At 40.9% G+C, this 21168-nt stretch overlaps 2 protein-coding genes across 4 annotated transcripts; one reads left to right on the top strand and one right to left on the bottom strand.

Annotated features, from left to right (window-relative positions):
- Nucleotides 1-1102: 1102 nt before the first annotated feature.
- On the top strand, nucleotides 1103-13105 carry bmp8a (bone morphogenetic protein 8a). Its single transcript, XM_060942792.1, has 7 exons — nucleotides 1103-2439; nucleotides 4478-4670; nucleotides 6070-6218; nucleotides 6375-6566; nucleotides 7011-7090; nucleotides 8877-8987; nucleotides 12159-13105. The coding sequence occupies exons 1-7, from the start codon at nucleotides 1935-1937 to the stop codon at nucleotides 12306-12308; spliced, it is 1380 nt and encodes a 459-aa protein (XP_060798775.1). The 5' UTR covers nucleotides 1103-1934; the 3' UTR covers nucleotides 12309-13105.
- A 1993-nt stretch (nucleotides 13106-15098) lies between these two features.
- Nucleotides 15099-19117, bottom strand: zgc:91910 (Zinc finger protein 706-like). Of its 3 annotated transcripts, XM_060942789.1 has the most exons (5): nucleotides 19031-19112; nucleotides 17778-17874; nucleotides 15970-16113; nucleotides 15730-15859; nucleotides 15099-15626 (listed from the first exon to the last, which is right to left on the bottom strand). In XM_060942789.1, exons 2-4 carry the CDS (start codon nucleotides 17808-17810, stop codon nucleotides 15764-15766), a joined length of 273 nt encoding a protein of 90 aa, XP_060798772.1. In that variant the 5' UTR covers nucleotides 17811-17874; nucleotides 19031-19112; the 3' UTR covers nucleotides 15099-15626; nucleotides 15730-15763. The 3 variants fall into 3 exon arrangements, with proteins under 3 accessions (XP_060798772.1, XP_060798774.1, XP_060798773.1); XM_060942791.1 differs by lacking the exon at nucleotides 17778-17874 and having other exon boundaries at nucleotides 19031-19117; XM_060942790.1 differs by lacking the exon at nucleotides 19031-19112 and having other exon boundaries at nucleotides 17592-17868.
- Between the last annotated feature and the right edge of the window lie 2051 nt (nucleotides 19118-21168).

Genomic DNA, 21168 nt, shown 5'->3' with positions numbered 1-21168 from the left:
AATGGCGATCCTTTGTGTTGGTGCTATGTGGGCGCGGCCCACTGCAGCAGTAAGTAAGTTAGTTTTCAGTGCATGCGCTCCCTGTGTATTCATGGGTTTCCTTCAGGTTCTCTAGTTTTCTCCCACTTCCTAAAAACACGCAGTCGGAGGACTGGCCAAGACACATTGCCAAATCCTGGGTGTGATTGTGTGTGGACATGATGCCCTGTGATGGGCTCCAGGGTGTGTTCCTGATTCATGCCCAGTGTTACCAGGATGGACTCCAGATCCCCCATCATCCTGTTGAGGATAATCTACTAAATGAATGAATATACATTAATCGGCATCAGTATTCATGATTTGAATGTCAGATTTAGTCAATTGGCTAATTTTCATCGACTGTCCCTGGGCACATAGATGTAAATTTAAAAAATAATAAATAAATAAATAAATAAATAGGAGATAAAGAACAGGTGGGAAAGGATGGGGGGGGGGAACAGAAGAACTTGGTTATACACAAAGCCCCAGATGCATTAAAACTCCTAACACAGCCCACGATATGAGCCAATTTATGTGAACAATGTTTAAAATGTTATATAACTAAACATGGTTGGTGTCTTGACTTTCAAGCAACTGCATATATATATATATATTTTTTTTTTTTCCCAGAATAAGCCAATGGTTTTCATGTCTCTTAAATCAGCTGGAAGTTTGTTCCTGGGTTTGGCTGCTTGGATAATCCTGAAACAAAGCAGTTTTGCTTTTGGAAAAGTTTTCAAGTAGAACTGCCTTTAAACAGAGAGAACCACGAAACATCTCATGAAATCATGCATCTATTTTATTTTTGGACAGATTATTGGAAATATACTCTCTGAAATCTAAATCTAGTTTGGATATACGGTAATATCAACGTCCCTGTATACAGACGGACTTGCAGAATTTTTGCGTCCTCGCGTGACTGGACAAATTTTGGGTGTGTGGAAGATGAAACAGATGATATAGTCAATGGAGGAAGCACTGTAGTGGCAGAGAGAAGGAGGAGGATTCAGTCATTCAGGACACTCCCTCACTACATCTTGCAAGGAGAAGGAAGTCTCATATTCAGAATACATAGTCAGTGCAAAAGGCCAGAGGCTGCTGTTGCTGTACTTCTGCTTAGAGTCGGTGTGTGCAGGTGTGGCTTTGGTGAAAGGGATTTTTTTTTTTAATGCAAAGGTAAATTTATCTTCAGGAAGCATGGCATGGACCATTTTTACTATGGATTACAACCCAAAGGCAATGAAAAGCTGGTGAGAACTTGCCCATCTCTGAAAATTTTCTGATTTCTTGGGTCTGATTTCTTTCTTTGGAGTTCATTGGATCGAGCTGTAATCCGTCAGGAGAAAGGGCAGGTGTTGCGTTTCACTGTGGACTCTTTGAAGACTTTCTGGTGCGTCATTAGAACTGCTTTATTTATTTACTGTACCCTTAGACATTAACTTCCCATTAACCTCAGTCTTTACTCAGCACCTGCTCTTTACTTTGCTTTATTCTGTCTCTTCCAAAGTCGTGCTTCAAAGGAATGGAAAGTCTTAAGAAACTGCTTGGTTTCCTTTAAGCTGCTTCTACGCTGCCAGAACTTATTGCTCCTGCTGTGGTGTGTTTCACCGTCCCGCTCCATAAGTAAACAGAAGATATTACATGAGACGGAGAGGAACACCGGTTTATTCTGGAGATAACAGTCGAGAGAAACGACACACAGACAAGAGGGTAGAAAAGATAAGCTGACGGGGGGGCAGTAACTTTGAGAACTCACAGGAGGACCGTTGCACTGGAACACACAGGTGAATGAATTCAAGGACGGCTTGTCTTGCTGAGACGTTTAAACAGCCGTGTGGGCTGAAGCTGTCTAAAATAAAGGACGTTCAAGCGTTTTCAAGAGTCTAAATTTTGGCAGGAGGGAAACATCTCCACCAATGGATGACCAGGCTGTTATCCAGGACAGTGTTGTTGCAGAAAGATGGGATCTTCTAGTCCACCATGTGTCCCCACAGCATGGCAGAAGGAGGACTGCTAGCTGTGGGAACAGAATCGCAGGTGGACGATGGCTCTCGATATTGACCATCGTTCTCCCGATATGCATGTTTGTGTGTGTCTGTGGGCAAAAGGAGGGGATGATGCACTCCAGCTTCCGCAGGCTAAGTGGCCGTGAGAAGAAGGAGATGCAAAAGGAGATTTTGTCCATCCTGGGACTCCCGGGACGGCCTCGTCCACACCCGCCTCTGCGTCCTCCTTCATCTGCTCCACTCTTCATGCTGGACCTGTACCATGCCGTGTCAGCCGAGGGGGACGAGGGCCTAGGTGTGGGCTTCATCTCTGAGAGTGTCAATCATGCTGCGTTGCCCACCCTAAGCACACACACACCACCACTTGGCACGGTGGTCAGTGAGGCAGACACCGTCATGAGCTTTGTCAACCTGGGTGAGTGATAGATGAAATGCTTTGGTTTACTCCATAAATACTAAACAAGCCTGGCCGTAGATAAGTACCAGTAACCTCTAAATATGTATAAACCTCTTCTTGACTCTTCAGCTTCAGTTCTGCTGCGTTGCACATACAGTAATACCAAATCAACTCATCAGCAACACTCTGACCAGGGAAAGATGTTTCAGTACAGCGCTCCACACACTTGCTTAAACCCAGCATGATGAGTGATTTCAAAACTAATAGTCCTGGCAAGGTGTGATGTAACTGTAGTCAGAGTTCTAGACTTGGATTAAAAGTCTGACTTGCAGGAACCTTCTATGATTTTTCAACCTGTTTTCCATCCCACTGCACTCTTAGAAAAAAGTTACATCAACCCGAAAGGCTTATCTGTTGGAGGGGAAACACCTACAGGGTCTATACAGAACAGAGGGCTCCACTGTGAGCAAGGATTCAAAGTAGAACCATTTTAGAAAGCTGAGAACTATTACTGAACCTTAGCTATTCAAAGAGCACTATTCTAGGAGTGTATGGGTAATTACCACTGGCAATAATTTCAACGCATTTCCCCGTACTGGGAATCGGGTGGAAAACCAATTTCCTCACGTGTAGTGGAACTACCCTTACTACTTTCTGCTCTTTATTCAGCACAGGGAAATGTGTTGAAATTCTTGTTTGTGGTCATCAGCCAAACACTACAGATGCGTTAGATTGAAAACGCTGGAATATTTGTAAACGATGATACAATTTCCTGACTTGAACTTTGACTTGGATTCAAAATTGCAATATCGTTCAGCTACATCTCCATTAAGGACTTGAATTAAACTTGATTTCAAAGGCAGTTTAGGGACTACAGGCTTGACTCCATCCTTGAATGTAAGGGTGAGATGACTCGATTTTAGATTGATGGTGACGTTCCATCATCATTGGTGTTTTTCTTGGTTGTCTTTTTTTTTTATATACATGTCTTGCATTTCCTCATTACAGCATTAGTATAAACGTACTGTACGTCATTATGTTTTTCAAGATAAATAAATGCAATGCAGTGTAACAGTGTGGTAGACTGGCGTCGGGACAAGAAACGCAACTCACCATCGTGAGAACTCGGATTGGTGTTTTAATTGACTGAGAGAACCACATCATCATTGCGATATCTCTTCCTGTCTCGTCGGCGAGACGATGCTTATCTGTTGCAAAATTGCAAATGAGCTCTGCTGTTCTCAGTGGCCTCCTCCCTTTATCTCTCTCCTGTGTCTTCTTCATGGGAGGATATCCGTGTTCTCTTAATCTGGTCAGCGCTGCCGTTGAGAGCCTGCAGCATTTGTTCAGCAGTAAATTTGCAGCTATTACCGGAGCTCTTCTGTGTTAACCTGTCAGGACTGAAAGGGACTCTGATGAGTGTGAACACATAAAGCAAAAACAGTGATTGGGATCTTGTGTACAGTTCGAGCGAAGGCCAGGAGGCATTCGATGACGCTGAATCCGCACAGCTGTGCAGAATTACAGGCTCCATTGCTAGGCAGAAAGAGAAGGAGGGAGAGGAAAATGAAAATAATGTCAGGCACTCCTCTAAAAATACACTCCAGGGCTGTAATTAGTGGTTGTGTGTTGAGTAGCAGCCGGCCCCACAGAGCCTCTAATTACCCTATAGTGCAGTCATGGCCATGGGTGTTAGTCTGGTCCACAGGCCTCTACAAGGACAAATGTTCATCTTGTTCCCTCTCTATCCTCTCATCATCCCATACACTCCTTCATGAAGGACCCTCACTCTTCTAACATCTCTGCCTTCATTTCCTTCTAGACAATCTCTACAACTCATGACCTTTCTCTTCTCCTTTGGATAGTAATCTCATTTACTCTCTCTCTCTCACCTAGAGCTCAGTTTGTGTGGAACTCTCCCTCAGCCTCCCTCCTTCACATCACATCATATCTCAGTCTTTCTTTCTGCACCATCATCCTCCAGATCAGGTTATAGATAGCCAGGATCTTCTGAGCTCTCAGTAACTCCTCTCATCTTGCTCTCTCTGTCCTTCAGTGGAGCATGAGAGAGATCTACTCCAACCGCGGCCCTACTGGAAGGAGTTTCGTTTTGATCTGACACCACTTCCTCAAGGAGAGACGGTCACTGCTGCAGAGTTCCGCATCTATAAAACCCTGACTATGGGTCAGAGAGCTAACCGTACCCTCCACATCTCCGTCTACGAGATCCAGAGGGAAAGAAGATACAGGTCACACTCTAATCTCTTTCACAGTGCATGTGATTTCATAAAAAACAAACAAAAAAAAAACCTCAGGATCTGGAACTATCCAATCTCATCTCATTATCTGTAGCCGCTTTATCCTGTTCTACAGGGTCGCAGGCAAGCTGGAGCCTATCCCAGCTGACTACAGGTGAAAGGCGGGGTACACCCTGGACAAGTCGCCAGGTCATCACAGGGCTGACACATAGACACAGACAACCATTCACACTCACATTCACACCTACGGTCAATTTAGAGTCACCAGTTAACCTAACCTGCATGTCTTTGGACTGTGGGGAAAACCGGAGCACCCGGAGGAAACCCACGCGGACACGGGGAGAACATGCAAACTCCACACAGAAAGGCCCTCGCCGGCCACGGGGCTCGAACACGGACCTTCTTGCTGTGAGGCGACAGCGCTAACCACTACACCACCGTGCCGCCCTAACTATCCAATAGTTTTCAAAATTATGAATTTGCTTTTGTTCTTTATAGAATGCTCTAAATATTGCCAGAAGCCAGAGAATTTCAGCAGCGTTTTCTTCTCCTTTTAAGCAGTGTCGTTTTCTTATTTGTAACTTTTTAAAAAATATATAATTTCATATCTTTCAATGAAATGTTCCGTTCTTAGAGAAAAGGGTTATTCAGGGTGACTTGGATGGTGGTGCAGTGAGTAACGTTGCCACCAGACAGCTCCAGGGTCCGCAGTTTGATCCTGAGCCTGAATGGGTTTTGCGTGTTCTCCATGTGTCCACATGGGTTTTGCTCGTAGTTCTCTGGGTTCTTCCCATCTCCCAAAAATATGCTTGCAGGTGGATTGGCTACTCTCCCTTTTGTGAATGGGGAAAGCGTTTGTTTTAGGGTTTTACATCAAACCTTTAAAGGTTCCCTAACAGGGGCTAACTGAATAATTCTTAGAGTTCTAGATGAATTTTTATTCAAATAATGCGCTTCTCAAAATACTTCTTAAATAATCTCAATGAAACATTTGAAATCTGAATGTGTCACAAAGAAACAAATTTCTTAATGGTTAATATTCTGTGAATGTTTGATGATTTTCACTCTGTAAAAGGGTTCATGTTATCAAAAGAAACTTCCTTTTTCTACATAGAACCTTGAACGTTTCTGCCAGAGGGACAAAATGAAGAAAGCTTCATGGTGCTGGACAGAAGCTTTTACTTAATTTAAAAATAAATAAATAAAAATATTCAAAAGAGCATTTTTTTTTCTCCAACCTTGTTGTAATACTTCTTACACAATATTAAGGAAAGACTTAGAATCTTTTATATTATACTGAAAATTGTGGAAAGTTACTGTTTACATACATTTTTTTTTTATTTTTTAAACTTGATCTTCAAAAAACCTGATTTTGCCGTTGTAATTTTAGGGAACCTGAGCTCGTCTTGTTGGACATGCAGTCAGTTCCAGCAGGGCAGGAGGGCTGGCTGGCCTTTGATGTAACATCTGCCAGCAACCACTGGCTCCTGCAACCACGAAGCAACCTGGGCATCCGACTATACGTGGAAACGGAGGATGGTGAGCATCTCATCAGTCACTGATTAAAAAAAATTCAAATAATAAAAGTTTTATTTAGATGTGTGACTGTCTCTCAGCTGATTGTATTCGTGTTAAATGGTAGTTTAGAAGAGTGATATCTGTTTATATCTTCACTGTGCTCTTTTCCTCTTTCAGACCGCTCATTATCTGCTGGCTGGGTGGGTTTGGTGGGCCGCAGAGGGCCGCGTTCCAAACAGCCTTTCATGGTGACGTTCTTCAGAGCCAGCCAGGCCCCCTGCCGCCCACCTCGTGCTCTCAGACACAACACACAGCGCAGGAAAAAACACAAAAATGATCTGCCTCACCCAAACAGACCAGGTTTATTTGGTAAGGGCAGCTGAATATGTTTCAGGTATAGTGTGTAGGTCTGACACACATTTAATAACCGATGAGTTGAAATGCATTAAATTTTAGAATTTTCTGTCGGAGAAATCTATTGCTGTCAGAAATAGGATGGATTTAGTTACATTTTGCTGTTTTTGTTTAGTATTTCGCATTAAAGCCGAATAGATAATTGGCTTAATTTACCTTGTTTCTCTAGAGTTTCTGACTCTGCATTCAGGATGATATTTTAATAAAGTATGACTGAATTAGAAGAGTGTGCACTCTGTTTTCAAAATAGAAGCACATCTTCCAAGATTATATGGTATCTTGCACTGAAGTACCATCAGCACAGCAACAGTGAAGAACAGTAATAACGAGGAAACCAATATATACCGAGTCAGTGTCACTGCAACTTACTCAAATTGTTGTCTTTCCCCCCCATTTCAGACCAAACTCCTGTGAGTAATGGCCGACAGGCCTGTATGAAGCATGAGTTATATGTCAGCTTCAGTGACCTGGGTTGGAAGGTAAAGCCTTACTATACATGTCCCCTAAATTGCTATAAAAATATGCTATAAAAATGTATATTTGCAGTATCCCTGTCAACAATATCATTGCTTTTGAAAAGTTATACAACATTAGTTTCAGTAGTTATTAGAATATCTTGCATACTCTATCTATCTATCTATCTATCTATCTATCTATCTATCTATCTATCTATCTATCTATCTATCTATCTATCTATCTATCTATTTGAGAGCTATGTTTAATATACACTTTTAGGAATGTTCACCTGTACCCCTGATAATTTATGCAATTACTGTATCTAATCAGCCAATCATGTGGCATAAGTACAATACGTAAACTCACACAGATGCAGGTTAAGACATCAAACATCAGAAAGGAGAAAACTGTGATCTCGTTTGACTGGACCTTGGACTGTACTTTCACTGTAGTGTGGGTTGTTGGTGCCTGACGGATTGGGTTGAATTGATCTCCTGGGATTTTCACGCACAACAGGTTACACAGAATGGTGCAAAAGACATCTCGTGAGCAGTAGTTCCATGGCTAGAAATGCTTCGTTGATGAGAGAGATCAGATGAGAATGAATGAATGAATGATTCTTTAATGACCACACTGCAAGCAGGTGGAATTTTTTTTCAGTATGGCATGGTACAGGTTCCAACATATAACATAAATAATAATAATAATAATAATAATAATAATTTTATTAATTTATATTGCGCAAGTATCAATATGAATTTTCTCTTGTGCATTACAATAAATAAAGACTAGGGACACAAACTAAAACATATATAAGACACATATATACATACAGATAGACACAGACAATTCCAACATCAAACAATTTTCAGTCCATGATCAATGTTTATCTGCAAGAGTTCAGAAGTTGTATGGCAGTAGGGATAAAACTATTTTTGAAGCGTGTTGTTTTGGTGGCAATTGACCTGTAGCGCCTTCCAGAGGGCAGAAGCTGAAATGCATAGTGTGCAGGGTGAGTGGGGTCTGAGACGATTTTGTGGGCTCTGCATACTGTTCTTTTGTAATGTAGTGATTCCAAGGATGGAAGGGGAGAGCCAATGATTTTTGAGGCTCTATTGATTATGTGCTGCAATTTCTTCCGGGAGAGTGTGTCAAGACTACTGAACCAGACTGTGATGGATGAGGTGAGAATGCTTTCAACAATGGCTGTGTAGAAACGGACCAGGAGATGAGGTTTCACTCTGAATTTCTTGAGCTGTCGGAGGTGGACAGACTGGTGTTGAACTTATGTGAAGGCCACTCAAGGCAACTCAAATAGTCACTCTTTACAAATGTAGTGAGCAAAAATGCATCTCGGAAAGCAGAGCATGTTGAACCTTGAGATAGAAGGCGGCCCACACTGGGTTCCACTCCTGTTCAAATCTGAAACTTGTTTTTCACATCATTCTGTGTAAACAGTTGTGTGTTAAAATCCCAGAAGATCCCTGGAGATTGGTAGTTTCTAAAATACTTGAGTCAGCTGGTCTGGTACCAACACCCATGCCACAGGTAGGGTATCGGACTACTGATGGTTGAGAGTTCAAATCCCAACACTGTTGGGTCCTTGAGCAAGGCCCTTAACACCCAACCTCTTCAGTTGTATGAATGTAAAATGTAACTTTCACTTCTGTAAGTTGCTCTGGATAAGTCTGCCACGTGCTATAAATGTAAATGAGGCTACAGTGGGCACAAGTAAATGTTACTATTATAGTGGCTTCTTCTAAATTCTGGGGTTTTTTTCTTTGTTTTTTTTCTCCTTGTTTTTCTCAGGATTGGGTTTTGGCTCCTCCAGGTTACTCAGCATATTATTGTGATGGGGAATGTGACTATCCTCTTGGTTCCTGTATGAACGCTACTAATCATGCCTTGATCCAGCTTGTGGTTAGTAATTTTAACATCAAGCCTCTTTCTACTGAGTCCTGTGACTGGTTACATTTACTTTTTCCATCAATAAATCAAGGGTAGGAAGCACCTGAAAAATACAGCAATAACAGGAAGTGATGCAGTTGGTCAGCAATGGCATCCTCTGTTTGTAATGATGTCATTTTCTAAGGCTTTCCAGGCTAATAAGAGAATGCTATTTTCCAGTAAAGGTGATGTGACTAACACAGATGATCACATACCTGTCTCTGCAAGCATGGACCCAGGAAATTTGAACCAATGATGGACTTTGTCTTTAGATCTGGCGCAACTGTCTCAGTGTTCACCCTATCATCAGGAGATCCCGAGTTTGTATAATAATATGTCAGAGTATAATAACCCAGCTCCTTGCCTGGCAGAGATGGCATTCCTCTTTCTCCTGAGTCACACTCAACAAAGTCTATTATCTCATGTCGATAGAATCGGGCAATTGTCTTTTTCCTAAGCTTTTTCTGCTACACGACAACGTTACTTAATGAGCAGTTCCACAAGATATGGTGGTTTCATGTATCTTAGAGGACACACGTTAGTTTCCCAGATTAGTAGTGATCGATGAAATAGGAAACAGCATTGGATCCTGCATTAGGGTGCTTTCACACTTGCCTTTTGGTGCTGATGTACGAAAAACAGCTCAGTGATGCACACACTGTTACCATAGCAACATTCCTACCAGTCGTAGCTAGTATCAGATAATTAACTAGCCAGGGTTGCTGTCTAGATTAGATTTATTGTCAGTAATAAAGATTAAATAAAGGTGGCACGCTGCATACTGATAAATGTCCCAAACAGCCAAACTTTTGATTGCAACATTGGAAGGTTGGTACTGAAATATTTTCCTTTCATAAATCTCCTTATATTTGCTGACTACCAAAAAAAAAAAAGATAGGCCTTGCTACAGAACCACAAGTCCAGTGGATTGAGCTGGACCTGATCCAACTCCTCCGATAAACCTAATCCCTCAAATCTAAGCCTGACCCCTAACCCATACAACACTGTACAATGTAAAACTTAACTGTGTTTTGGCTCTTGCAGAATATACAGTATCCAGAAAAATAACATTAACTGAAAAGCTAATATATTAATAATGTGTCATAATAGGTTCAAAATGTCTTCCTCTGCCAAGTGGATTACCATTTCTTAGTTAGGAAGAATAATAATATAAATAAGAAACAGCCAGACAGAACATTATAAAAGCACAAGTATTTGAGCATACAGAATAATAATGTTTGGTCTATATTTGCCTACTGTTAAAAAAAAATTACTTTATAAATGTTTTATAATAAGGTGGTGTAGTGGTTAGCGCTGTTGCCTCACAGCAAGAAGGTTCTGGGTTTGAGCCCCAGCAGCCAACGGGGGCCTTTCTGTGCGGAGTTTGCATGTTCTCCCCGTGTCCGCGTGGGTTTCCTCCGGGTGCTCCGGTTTCCCCCACAGTCCAAAGACATGCAGGTTAGGTTAACTGGTGACTCTAAATTGACCGTAGGTGTGAATGTGAGTGTGAATGGTTGGTTCTCTCAATGTGTCAGCCCTGCAATGATCTGGCGACTTGTCCAGGGTGTACCCCGCCTTTCGCCCGTAGTCAGCTGGGATAGGCTCCAGCTTGCCTGCGACCCTGCACAGGATAAGCGGTTATGGATAATGGATGGATGTTTTACAAGTCAGTAATATAAATTTGAAGCAGCCACTGGGGTTGTAACCAGCAACCTTTTGGTCCAAAACTGTTTCTCTAACCATTAGGTCAAATATGTACTGATATTTGGTGCTGGCCCTAAACCTGGATAGATTGAGGAGGGTTGTGTCAGGAAGGGCATCTGGTGTAAAAAACCTATGGCAAATCAAATATGCAGAGCATGATGAGCCTCTGTGGCAACCCCTAATGGGAGCAGCTGGAAGAAGAAAAAATTTGAAGCAACCTTTAAAGTGTAGACCTTACTGACCTTCACATTTTTGTTTGCTGCGATGTCAAAACTTTGATGTCCCATGTCTCAAAACAGCTCTACACTTGGACAGAACCTTATAATACTACTGTCACAAAGTGTGAAAGCATCATGTTTGCATGATATCATATCACCACCTCCTGGTGAAGAGGGATTTTAGATTTCTGCCCAAATGGAGTTGGAACTGTAACATCGAGTGGTGTTTCATTATATGTTTTTAGGAGTTTGAACATTCTGACTCATCAACTCAATCAACTGCCACTTGAGCCAATCCTGATGGGTTAGGGAATAGAACCAGCAACCTTTTGGTCCAAAACTGTTTCTCTAACCATTAGGCCATGGCTTCCCCTAAAAATGAATCAGAAATATTAGTACTGTATACAGCACCAGTTGAAAGCTTGGCCACACCTTCTAATTCAGTTGTGGAATAGGGCTGTTTACTGTATTATTATTATTATTATTATTATTATTCACTGTTTGATCTCGAAGGCATTAAGAAGGCATGAAATTGCACTAATTACTGAAAAGCATTCCAGGTGACGACCTCATGAAGCTGGTTAAGATAATGCCAATAGTGTGCAAAGTGTCACCAAGATAAATGCTGGCTACTTTGAAGAATCTAAAATATGAAACACGTTTTGGGCGGCATGATGGTGTAGTGGTTAGCACGGTCACCTCACAGCAAGACGGTTCTGGGTTTGAGCCCAGTGGCCGGCGAGGGCCTTTCTGTGTGGAGTTTGCATGTTCTCCCTGTGTCCGCGTGGGTTTCCTCCACAGTCCAAAGACATGCAGGTTAGGCTAATCGGTGGCTCTAAATTGACTGTAGGTGTGAATGTGAATGGTTGTCTGTGTCTATGTGTCAGCCCTGTGATGACCTGGCAACTTGTCCAGGGTGTACCCCGCCTTTCGCCCATAGTCAGCTGGGATAGGCTCCAGCTTGCCTGTGACCCTGTAGGACGGGATAAGTGGCTATGGATGGATGGAAACACATTTTTTGTTTTTTAACATTTTTTTTAACCATGTAAGTCCATACGTGTTCCAGATGTCATTTCATAGTTTTGATGCCTTCAGTATTGTTCTACAATGTAGAAAATAATCAAAATAGAGAAAAACTTACGAACGAGTTGAGGTGTCCAAACTTTTGACTGCTACTGTAGCTAACTGAATTAAAGATAAAGTGACTCCTTGTCATTGGCAGGTTCACCTAATAAAACCTGACGAAGTCCCCAAGGCCTGCTGTGCACCAACCAAACTCAGCCCCATCTCTGTGCTATTCTATGATGACAACAACAACGTAATACTCAAGAAACATCGAAACATGGTGGTGAAGACTTGCGGCTGCCTATAAACACGTGCCTCTGTCATATTTAGTGGTGCCAGTCTGCCACTGTCCCCTACTGCACTATTTCTAACAAACAAAATTATTGTTTCAAATGGATCCATTTGTTTCTCCTGGTGTAAAAATAAGCTATTAAAAAAAGCTGCAACATCCAGTCATTGTGGTTGGTTTGTAATAATTTAGAAAATAATCAGGAGTTCCACTTTAATGAATACAGACGTGATGTAATGTTAGAGATTATGGGTTCCTCATTCTAACACTATGTAACCAGTCATTACCATCAGAAAGCATACAGGTAACAGTAATATAAGTATATTTAATAGTGTGGAATATCTCGGGTGAGTGAGATGATCAGTGTGTCTGTGGTGTATTTTGTATTGTTGATGGAATAAAATGAGTTTTATAATAATATAATGTGCAACTCACATGGACAGAACAGAGCCAGTAAACTTTTTTTTTTCTTCAAAAATATCTTAACTAATGTCCAATTATAAAGTCTAACTGTTCTGATATTTTGGACTGTGTGCTAAACTAAACCACAACTTATTCTTTATAAGAAGCAGAAGTTATTCTTTAAAGCATACTTTGAGAACAATTCATGATTGCGATGTTTACAGCATTGTACTTTCTATTGCCCTCGCTAATGATTCCTTCCTTTCCTTGGATGTCATCAGTGCCCCACAGAAAATGTGAAAAATATCGTTTTAAAGAAAAAACAAACAAATCTCTCATTGTAAATAATTAGTATCAGTGTGTTAACTCTTCATCAGAGCATTAAGAGGTTGTGAACATTGTCTCAGACTGCCACCTGTTTTCAGATTACATTGCAGTGAATGAGCAATAAAACATCTTTCTTGAATTCTGCTCTTCATGATGGTTTGTTTCACTTTACTGGGCTGTGCATCATCAGGGAGATGTGTGTTCTTTTGTTGTTCTCCTGTGCTGTACCAGGAAATTGTTCAATAATGTGAGGCCAGTTTACTAGATACAGATTATGCTTGTGTTCTTGTCTAGACTAAATTACACTGCCACTGGGGAATGAATGAATAAATAAATTCTTCGTCGACAGGATCTTGGGTTCATGTTCAGAAACCCATCCCGTGTGTCTTATGTCACACAGCTTAATGAGCTGACCTTGTTGTTAAATATATGCATGACATATGATCACTTAAGACTTTACAAAAAAAAAAAACCCACACACTGACTACTCTGGCAATTTAACAAATTCAGTATATAACTTTTTTTTAAGCCCTTGTATAATTTATGGACTTAGGTATGCTCTTAAAGAAAAGTGTTTAAGGGTTCCCTGGATAACTGTTACCCCATAAGGACCATCGATCAAAGCACCATTAAGGGGTCAATATTATTTAAGAGACATGTCCTTTCTTATGGTAGGTCTTGTACATAGAAACTTGAACAAATGAGCTGTAACCGTGAACTCACTTGTGAAAAGCTGTTTTATAAAGAACACTTTTATAGTTGTGAAATATCCACAAATCGTTAGTTCCTGTTCTTACAGCTATTGAGGTATTTCACTCACGTGACCAAGTCATGTGATGCTGCCATTTTGGACGTCACGTCTCGAATCAGTTTGAATGTGAGGAAGGCGACAAATGAAAAACATAAAAGAAAAAGGAGCGAGATGCAGAAAACACCTTCACTATCCAGCGACGTAGGGCATTTACAGGGCGAGCAGAGGGAGAGGTATTTGCAAAAATTGAGGTTAGCAGGCTTAGAGAACGACGTTTACCTGCTTCCACCAGGATTGTTCACTGACAGCTAAGGTTTGTTCACATTTTCATTTACTTTCGGTCCTCAGGATAAACAAAATGTTATTAAATGTCATTGAAATAACTTCTTAGTCTGTTGAGACATGGCCCGTTATAAGTTTTTCCTTTACTGTATTTACTAGTTTACTGAGCGCGCTCCGGGGCTCGCTGGCCGGCTAGCTAGCGCTCCGGGGCTCGCTGGCCGGCTAGCTAGCGCTCCGGGGCTCGCTGGCTCAGTAAACTAGTAAATCCAGTAAAGGAAAAACTTGAGACTGAAAGGTTTTAACAGTCATCCAAATGACTGAACGTAAACATTGCTACAGTAACATACTAGCTACTGTTGTTGACATTAGCTAGCTTGCCGTCCAAAATGGCGGACAATGGGGCGTCACGTGACCCTGTGACGTCAGGTGAAATACCTCAATAAGTAACCATCCCCTCACCAGCCTTTTTTTCCCCCTTTTTAAAAAAAAAAAGAAAAGGGGGGGGGGGGGGAGCTTGTCATAGTGCAGCAAAGTCCTGAAGACTCTCCCATGATGGTCAACAGTGCAGATAAATATTCCTTCTATAAATATTGAACATCTTACAGAAAGCTTCACCATATCGACAATAGCATTTTCTTTGTTAAACAGCACCATGTTTTAATTATTAGAAAAGAAAAGAACCTTAGGACATTATTCCAAGGCCAATCAATCATGACTGAATGAGTCTCCGGAAACTGAAATACTAAAGAATCCAGCCTGATAAAGGACGACCAGTTTTTTTTAAACATTTACATGGACACAGTAAGTCTGGTGGAGGTAAGTACAACTCGTGTCATAAAGCACATGAACAAAAGATCAGCATTAATCATCAGTTTCACGCAGATGGTTTGGTGATGAGTGAAACTTTTTCCATCTTCCTCCAACCATTTAACGTAAAGTCAAAACCGCTTTACATGCTTGTAGGTGGAGCAGCTCTAATTAATTTCCCTAATCAAGTTATTCCCAACACACCACTGTACAGCTCTTGGATGATCACACTAAAACAGTTATAATATGCTTACACATTTATTGAAAACCTTAGCAAAAAATTGAAAATTAAGCACACAAGCAATTTCAGAGGCTCTATTCAACACCCAAAGTACTTTACAAGAGCATTTGGTGAGCTTTTCATCTAATCCAATCACAATCCTGGCCAATATTGTTAATTCACACAGTGAAGCAATTCCTATTATGGCTCATGTTTACAGAGCATTACTGAGTTGTATGCACCAAAGAACGCTTATGCATCTGGAATAATATGAATTTTAAAGTGAAAATGCACAATAAGAGAGGGGGAAAAATATTAATCGGTGGATAAACACTGGCAGTTTTGACAGAAGGCAATAACGAGGCTGTTACGGCACACTAAACTGATGGTATGCCCAAATGAAGGGTAATACATATAAAAATATAAAATCAAAGGGTGCTGGTGTGCTTTAGTCCATCATTAAGTCTCCTGTCACATCAAATCAAGAGTCTGTTTCTAGGAGTTGAATCAGTTGGCCAAGCTGAATCTCATGATTTCTCCCCAGGGTCTGTAAACGACATCATATACAATGAGAAGCAATGACAACACACAAAACACATGGCATGTTTACGATTGAACTACATATGTAATGTGATCCACTGTTGCCTTACTCTAGATGCAGATACTGGTAGCTCTGAGTGTCGTTTACGCCTGCACATCTACCAGCTCAGGGGGCATAGGAGACTTAGGGTGTTTACTCTCAAAATGCTGCTTGAAAGTCTTGGGGTCTGGCATCTGTGTCTGTTCAGGACAAGTAGTCATACACCATTACACAGCACGTTAAGCAAGCAAAAATAAAAAAACAACATGTTTACTGTGTGAGAGCTATCAGTACAAGTGTATTGACCCACCCTGCAGACAGGACATGTGTGGATGAGTGCTGCTTTAGCAGCTGTTTTCTGATCTGCTCCCTGTGACTTTTTCTTCTCTGCTGCCTTTTTGGCGTTCTTCTGCTGTGACTGAATCTTCTGCTGCCCGCGAGCCATTGCCTTTGCCTGTAAACACCAGATCTAGTTAACGCAGAATAACAACAGAAGCTAAACAGCACACAAGAACAGCAAGCCAGAAACAAGTCACTCCAATTCTGAGCAGGGAAACTATTTTTAACTGCATCACAATTCTCCCTGAATCAATACTCAAATTAGATTTTGTATGAATGCATAGGCTTATATAGGGAAAAAAAAAAAAGCCTCATAAAAATGTTAACATTACCCAACACATGATAAAACACTCACTGGCCACTTTATTAGGAACACCCATACCCCTGCCGTTTTATGCAGTTACCTAAATCAGCCGATCCCTTGACCGCAGCACAATGCATTAAACCATGCAGATACAAATCAAGAGCTTCAGTTAATGTTCACTTCAAACATCAGAAAGGGAAAAATTTGTGATCTCGGTGACTTTCGCTGTGGCATGGGTGTTGGTGCCAGATGGACTGGTTTCAGTATTTCAGAAACTGCTGATCTCCTGGGGGTTTCACACACCAGTCTCGAGAGTTTACACAGAAAGGTGCGAAAAAACACTGAGTGGGCGACAGTTCTGTGGGTGAAAATGCCTTGCTGATGAGAGGTCAGAGGAAAATGGCCAGAGTGGTCTGAGCTGCCAGGAAGAATATAGTAACTCACAATCACTCTTTACAATCATGGTGAGCAGAAAAGCATCTCAGCATGCAACAGCAGAAGACCACATTGGGTTCCACTCCTGCCAGCCAAGAACAGGAATCTTGGACTCAAGAACAAGTTCCTATTAAAGTGACCAGTGAGTATATTATGATTCATATATTGCAAGAGGATTAATAACCCAACATGCATTCATATGAATACATTTTGCTGACCTTTGTCCCAACAAAATAGAATATTTTAAAAGAAGCTATAATTTTTAATACTTTAGCTGATATGCAGCACAAAGTCCTTTACAGTGTGATGTGTGTTGTTTAAAAAAAAAAGCCACCAAGAAAGCATAGATAAGCACAGAAAAGATTAAATAATGAAATCAATGATAGCAGTGATGGAAAGAAAATAAAATTGGCTAGAAAGTGCATAAAAATGGAATAATAGCACAACTATTACAGTATTATCAATCAGTAGTTAAACGCTAAAAGTAAACTTATAGTTTAAAATCAGTGATGGATGAATCCTGATGAATGGCTAATTGTAAAGTTTTTGGTGCATAAAAACAGATTTTAAATAAAAGAAGGAACAAAAGTGAAATGTAAAACAACTGGTGAAAATTTTTAACAGTCAGTGACATGTTAGTATGAGACACAATGGCACAGGAAACTGAAGCTCTCCACACTACTGGGACAATTTATTAGTATTAATCAGCAGTGTTACATCAGCTAGCCACATTTAAGCCAAGTGTTCATCTTCACGGAGGAAGTGACCCAAGATCCTCAATCAAACTACATAGAACAAATGCCAGCCTGGTGATCTCTGGAGAGGAGGTGGAACAGGTGGGGAGCTTCAAGTACCTCGGTGTTCACTGCTCAGAGGACCTGACATGGGAAGTGAACACCAGAGAGGTGGTGAAGGCGGTCCAGCAAAGACTCTTCTTCCTGCAATCCCTGAGGAAAACTGGAAGCTCCTCACCAACTTCTACCAGTGCACCATACAAAGTGTTTGAGCTATGGATGCATAGTGTGGTTCTCCAGCTGCACCTCAGAGGAGAGGAAAGATCTGCAGCGGATCATCAGGACTGCATCTAAGATCACTGGTACCCCTCTCCAATCCCTGGAACAGATCTACTCTGCCAGGCTGAGAAACAGAGCCACAAAGATTAGGACTGACTGCACTCACCCCAGTCAAAAAGATATTGTCAACCTTCTCTCTGGCAGGCTTAGGGTCATAAAGTCACAAACAGCAAGACACCAAAATAGTAAAAGCTCTGCTGGAGGTCTGATCCGGACTTGGACTCACACTCTACCTTACTGTGTTTGGCTATGTTAAATAATTACATACTACAATTTATATTGTTGCTTATATGACATTATGCTGCTTTTTAAAAGATTCTGTATATTTATTTATTTATTAATTATTGATATGCTGCTGTGATCTGAGCCCTCAGTGTTTCGTTGTATAATAATGTGCAATGACAAAGAAAATCAATCAATCAATCAATCAATCAATCTAGGAGAGCTCCAGTCTGTCTGAATTACTATTTTTTTTTAAATTAAAACAATTTATCATCTTTAACAACTGAAAAATGTGTTTCTTTTCAAGGTGAGGTCTTCCACCATATGGATTTTATTTTATTACAATAGTAGGAAGAAACTCACTCACACACTGAGCTTTGTAGTTATTTAATAATAATAATAATAATAAATGAGCTGACTGTTTCTCAAAAACAAGTAACTTTTTAAAATAACGTCAGCGTGGACTCATGGGTTGGTGGAAGGTTCAGGAATTAAAGAAATCATTAAATATCAAGAATATTGTTCTAGTTGGATTATGCTGTAGAGGTTTAAAAAATAAAGTCAGACATTTTAACCCTATAAAAAGAAGCCGCTGCGGCGCTCTGCTGCTGTTCAACCAAAGCACAGAGACGACAACCAGATTTCAGAAAACCAGACCACCCACAGAAATATTTACTAAATCTACTTAAACAGCCTCCTAACAGCCAGGACCTTGCTGTGGATGGATAATCCTCATCCTGGGTGTTATCTAACTGCCTGGCCGCCCTGTTAAGCCGTTTATAACGTTAGCATAGCAAACTCTTCAGCTAACTGTTAGCCATCTTTCCTCCCCGGCCGACATTACCACCATCCCGCCTGCTTCACTTCATTTTATCACATCACTCTCCATAAATACCGCACAAACTACACCACAAATATACGAGTACAATGACATACTATCAGAGCAGATACATTACGGAATGAAATACTGATTTTAAAACCCGTTTTAAAAACAATACCTTGGCGAGTCAGAAGGCGAGCCTGTCGAAGGAACGACGAGGACGAGGAGAGCGGAAAACAAACACCCGACTTCCGCTCAGGAGTCCGACACAATAAAAGTCTCTGACTGCTTGTCTTTAGTGCACTAAAATAAAAAATAAAATAAAACTAGGAAAGCACTCGGAGAGCGCAGACCTCCGCCAAGAATCCTTTAAAAAAAATCCGGGATCCAGAAGGTGATCCGGATCACCGCCAAAATGTAATGGATTGTTACTTGTGCCCAGTCACACCTCTGGAAAAAATTTCAGAGCAATCCGTTCATAACTTTTTCCATAATGTTGCTAACAGACAAACCAACAAACGCTACCGAAAACATAACCTCCTTGGCGGAGGTAACAAACCAACAAACAAACGCTACAGAAAACATAACCTCCTTGGCGGAGGTAACAAATCAACAAACAAACAAACAAACAAATGCTACAGAAAACATAACCTCCATGGCGGAGGTAACAAACCAACAAACAAACGCTACAGAAAACAAAACCATCTTGGCGGAGGTAACAAACCAACAAACAAACAAACCAACAAACAAACGCTACAGAAAACATAACCTCCTTGGCGGAGGTAACAAATCAACAAACAAACAAACAAATGCTACAGAAAACATAACCTCCTTGGCGGAGGTAACAAACCAACAAACAAACGCTACAGAAAACATAACCTCCTTGGCGGAGGTAACAAATCAACAAACAAACAAACAAACAAATGCTACAGAAAACATAACCTCCATGGCGGAGGTAACAAACCAACAAACAAACGCTACAGAAAACAAAACCATCTTGGCGGAGGTAACAAACCAACAAACAAACAAACCAACAAACAAATGCTACAGAAAACATAACCTCCATGGCGGAGGTAACAAACCAACAAACAAATGCTACAGAAAACAACCTCCATGGCGGAGGTAACAAACCAACAAACAAACGCTACAGAAAACAATCTCCTTGGCGGAGGTAACAAACCAAAAACAAACACACAAACCAACAAACAAATGCTACAGAAAACATAACCTCCATGGCGGAGGTAACAAACCAACAAACAAATGCTACAGAAAACAACCTCCATGGCGGAGGTAACAAACCAACAAACAAATGCTACAGAAAACATAATCTCCTTGGCGGAGGTAACAAACCAACAAACAAACAAACCAACAAACAAATGCTACAGAAAACATAACCTCCATGGCGGAGGTAACAAACCAACAAACAAACGCTACAGAAAACATAACCTCCATGGCGGAGGTAACAAACCAACAAACAAACCAACAAACAAATGCTACAGAAAACATAACCTCCATGGCGGAGGTAACAAACCAACAAACAAACACTACAGAAAACATAACCTCCATGGCGGAGGTATAACAAACCAACAAACAAACCAACAAACAAACAAACCAACAAACAAACGCTACAGAAAACATAACCTCCTTGGCGGAGGTAACAAATCAACAAACAAACAAACAAATGCTACAGAAAACATAACCTCCTTGGCGGAGGTAACAAACCAACAAACAAACGCTACAGAAAACATAACCTCCTTGGCGGAGGTAACAAATCAACAAACAAACAAACAAACAAATGCTACAGAAAACATAACCTCCATGGCGGAGGTAACAAACCAACAAACAAACGCTACAGAAAACAAAACCATCTTGGCGGAGGTAACAAACCAACAAACAAACAAACCAACAAACAAATGCTACAGAAAACATAACCTCCATGGCGGAGGTAACAAACCAACAAACAAATGCTACAGAAAACAACCTCCATGGCGGAGGTAACAAACCAACAAACAAACGCTACAGAAAACAATCTCCTTGGCGGAGGTAACAAACCAAAAACAAACACACAAACCAACAAACAAATGCTACAGAAAACATAACCTCCATGGCGGAGGTAACAAACCAACAAACAAATGCTACAGAAAACAACCTCCATGGCGGAGGTAACAAACCAACAAACAAACGCTACAGAAAACAATCTCCTTGGCGGAGGTAACAAACCAAAAACAAACACACAAACAAACAAACAAATGCTACAGAAAACATAACCTCCATGGCGGAGGTAACAAACCAACAAACAAACGCTACAGAAAACAT

This window comes from Neoarius graeffei, chromosome 16 (genome assembly GCF_027579695.1).
Source record: "Neoarius graeffei isolate fNeoGra1 chromosome 16, fNeoGra1.pri, whole genome shotgun sequence".
In the NCBI taxonomy this organism is placed as follows: Eukaryota; Metazoa; Chordata; class Actinopteri; order Siluriformes; family Ariidae; genus Neoarius; species Neoarius graeffei.
The sequence above is the reverse complement of the archived record's forward strand: the minus strand, read 5'-3'. Positions and strand labels throughout refer to the sequence as shown.

Bases quoted from the DNA above. Each gene is read 5' to 3' on its own strand.
- bmp8a (XM_060942792.1), top strand. From the start codon at position 1,935: ATGGATGACCAGGCTGTTATCCAGGACAGTGTTGTTGCAGAAAGATGG. The intron at 4,671-6,069 runs GTCACACTCTAA...TTGTAATTTTAG, and splicing joins CAGAGGGAAAGAAGATACAG to GGAACCTGAGCTCGTCTTGT. The intron at 6,219-6,374 runs GTGAGCATCTCA...TTCCTCTTTCAG, and splicing joins ATACGTGGAAACGGAGGATG to ACCGCTCATTATCTGCTGGC.
- zgc:91910 (XM_060942789.1), bottom strand. From the start codon at position 17,810: ATGATCCGCTGCAGATCTTTCCTCTCCTCTGAG. The intron at 16,114-17,777 runs GTGCAGCTGGAG...TGGTGTTTACAG, and splicing joins GATCTTTCCTCTCCTCTGAG to GCAAAGGCAATGGCTCGCGG. The intron at 15,860-15,969 runs GTGGGTCAATAC...TGTCCTGAACAG, and splicing joins ACACATGTCCTGTCTGCAGG to ACACAGATGCCAGACCCCAA.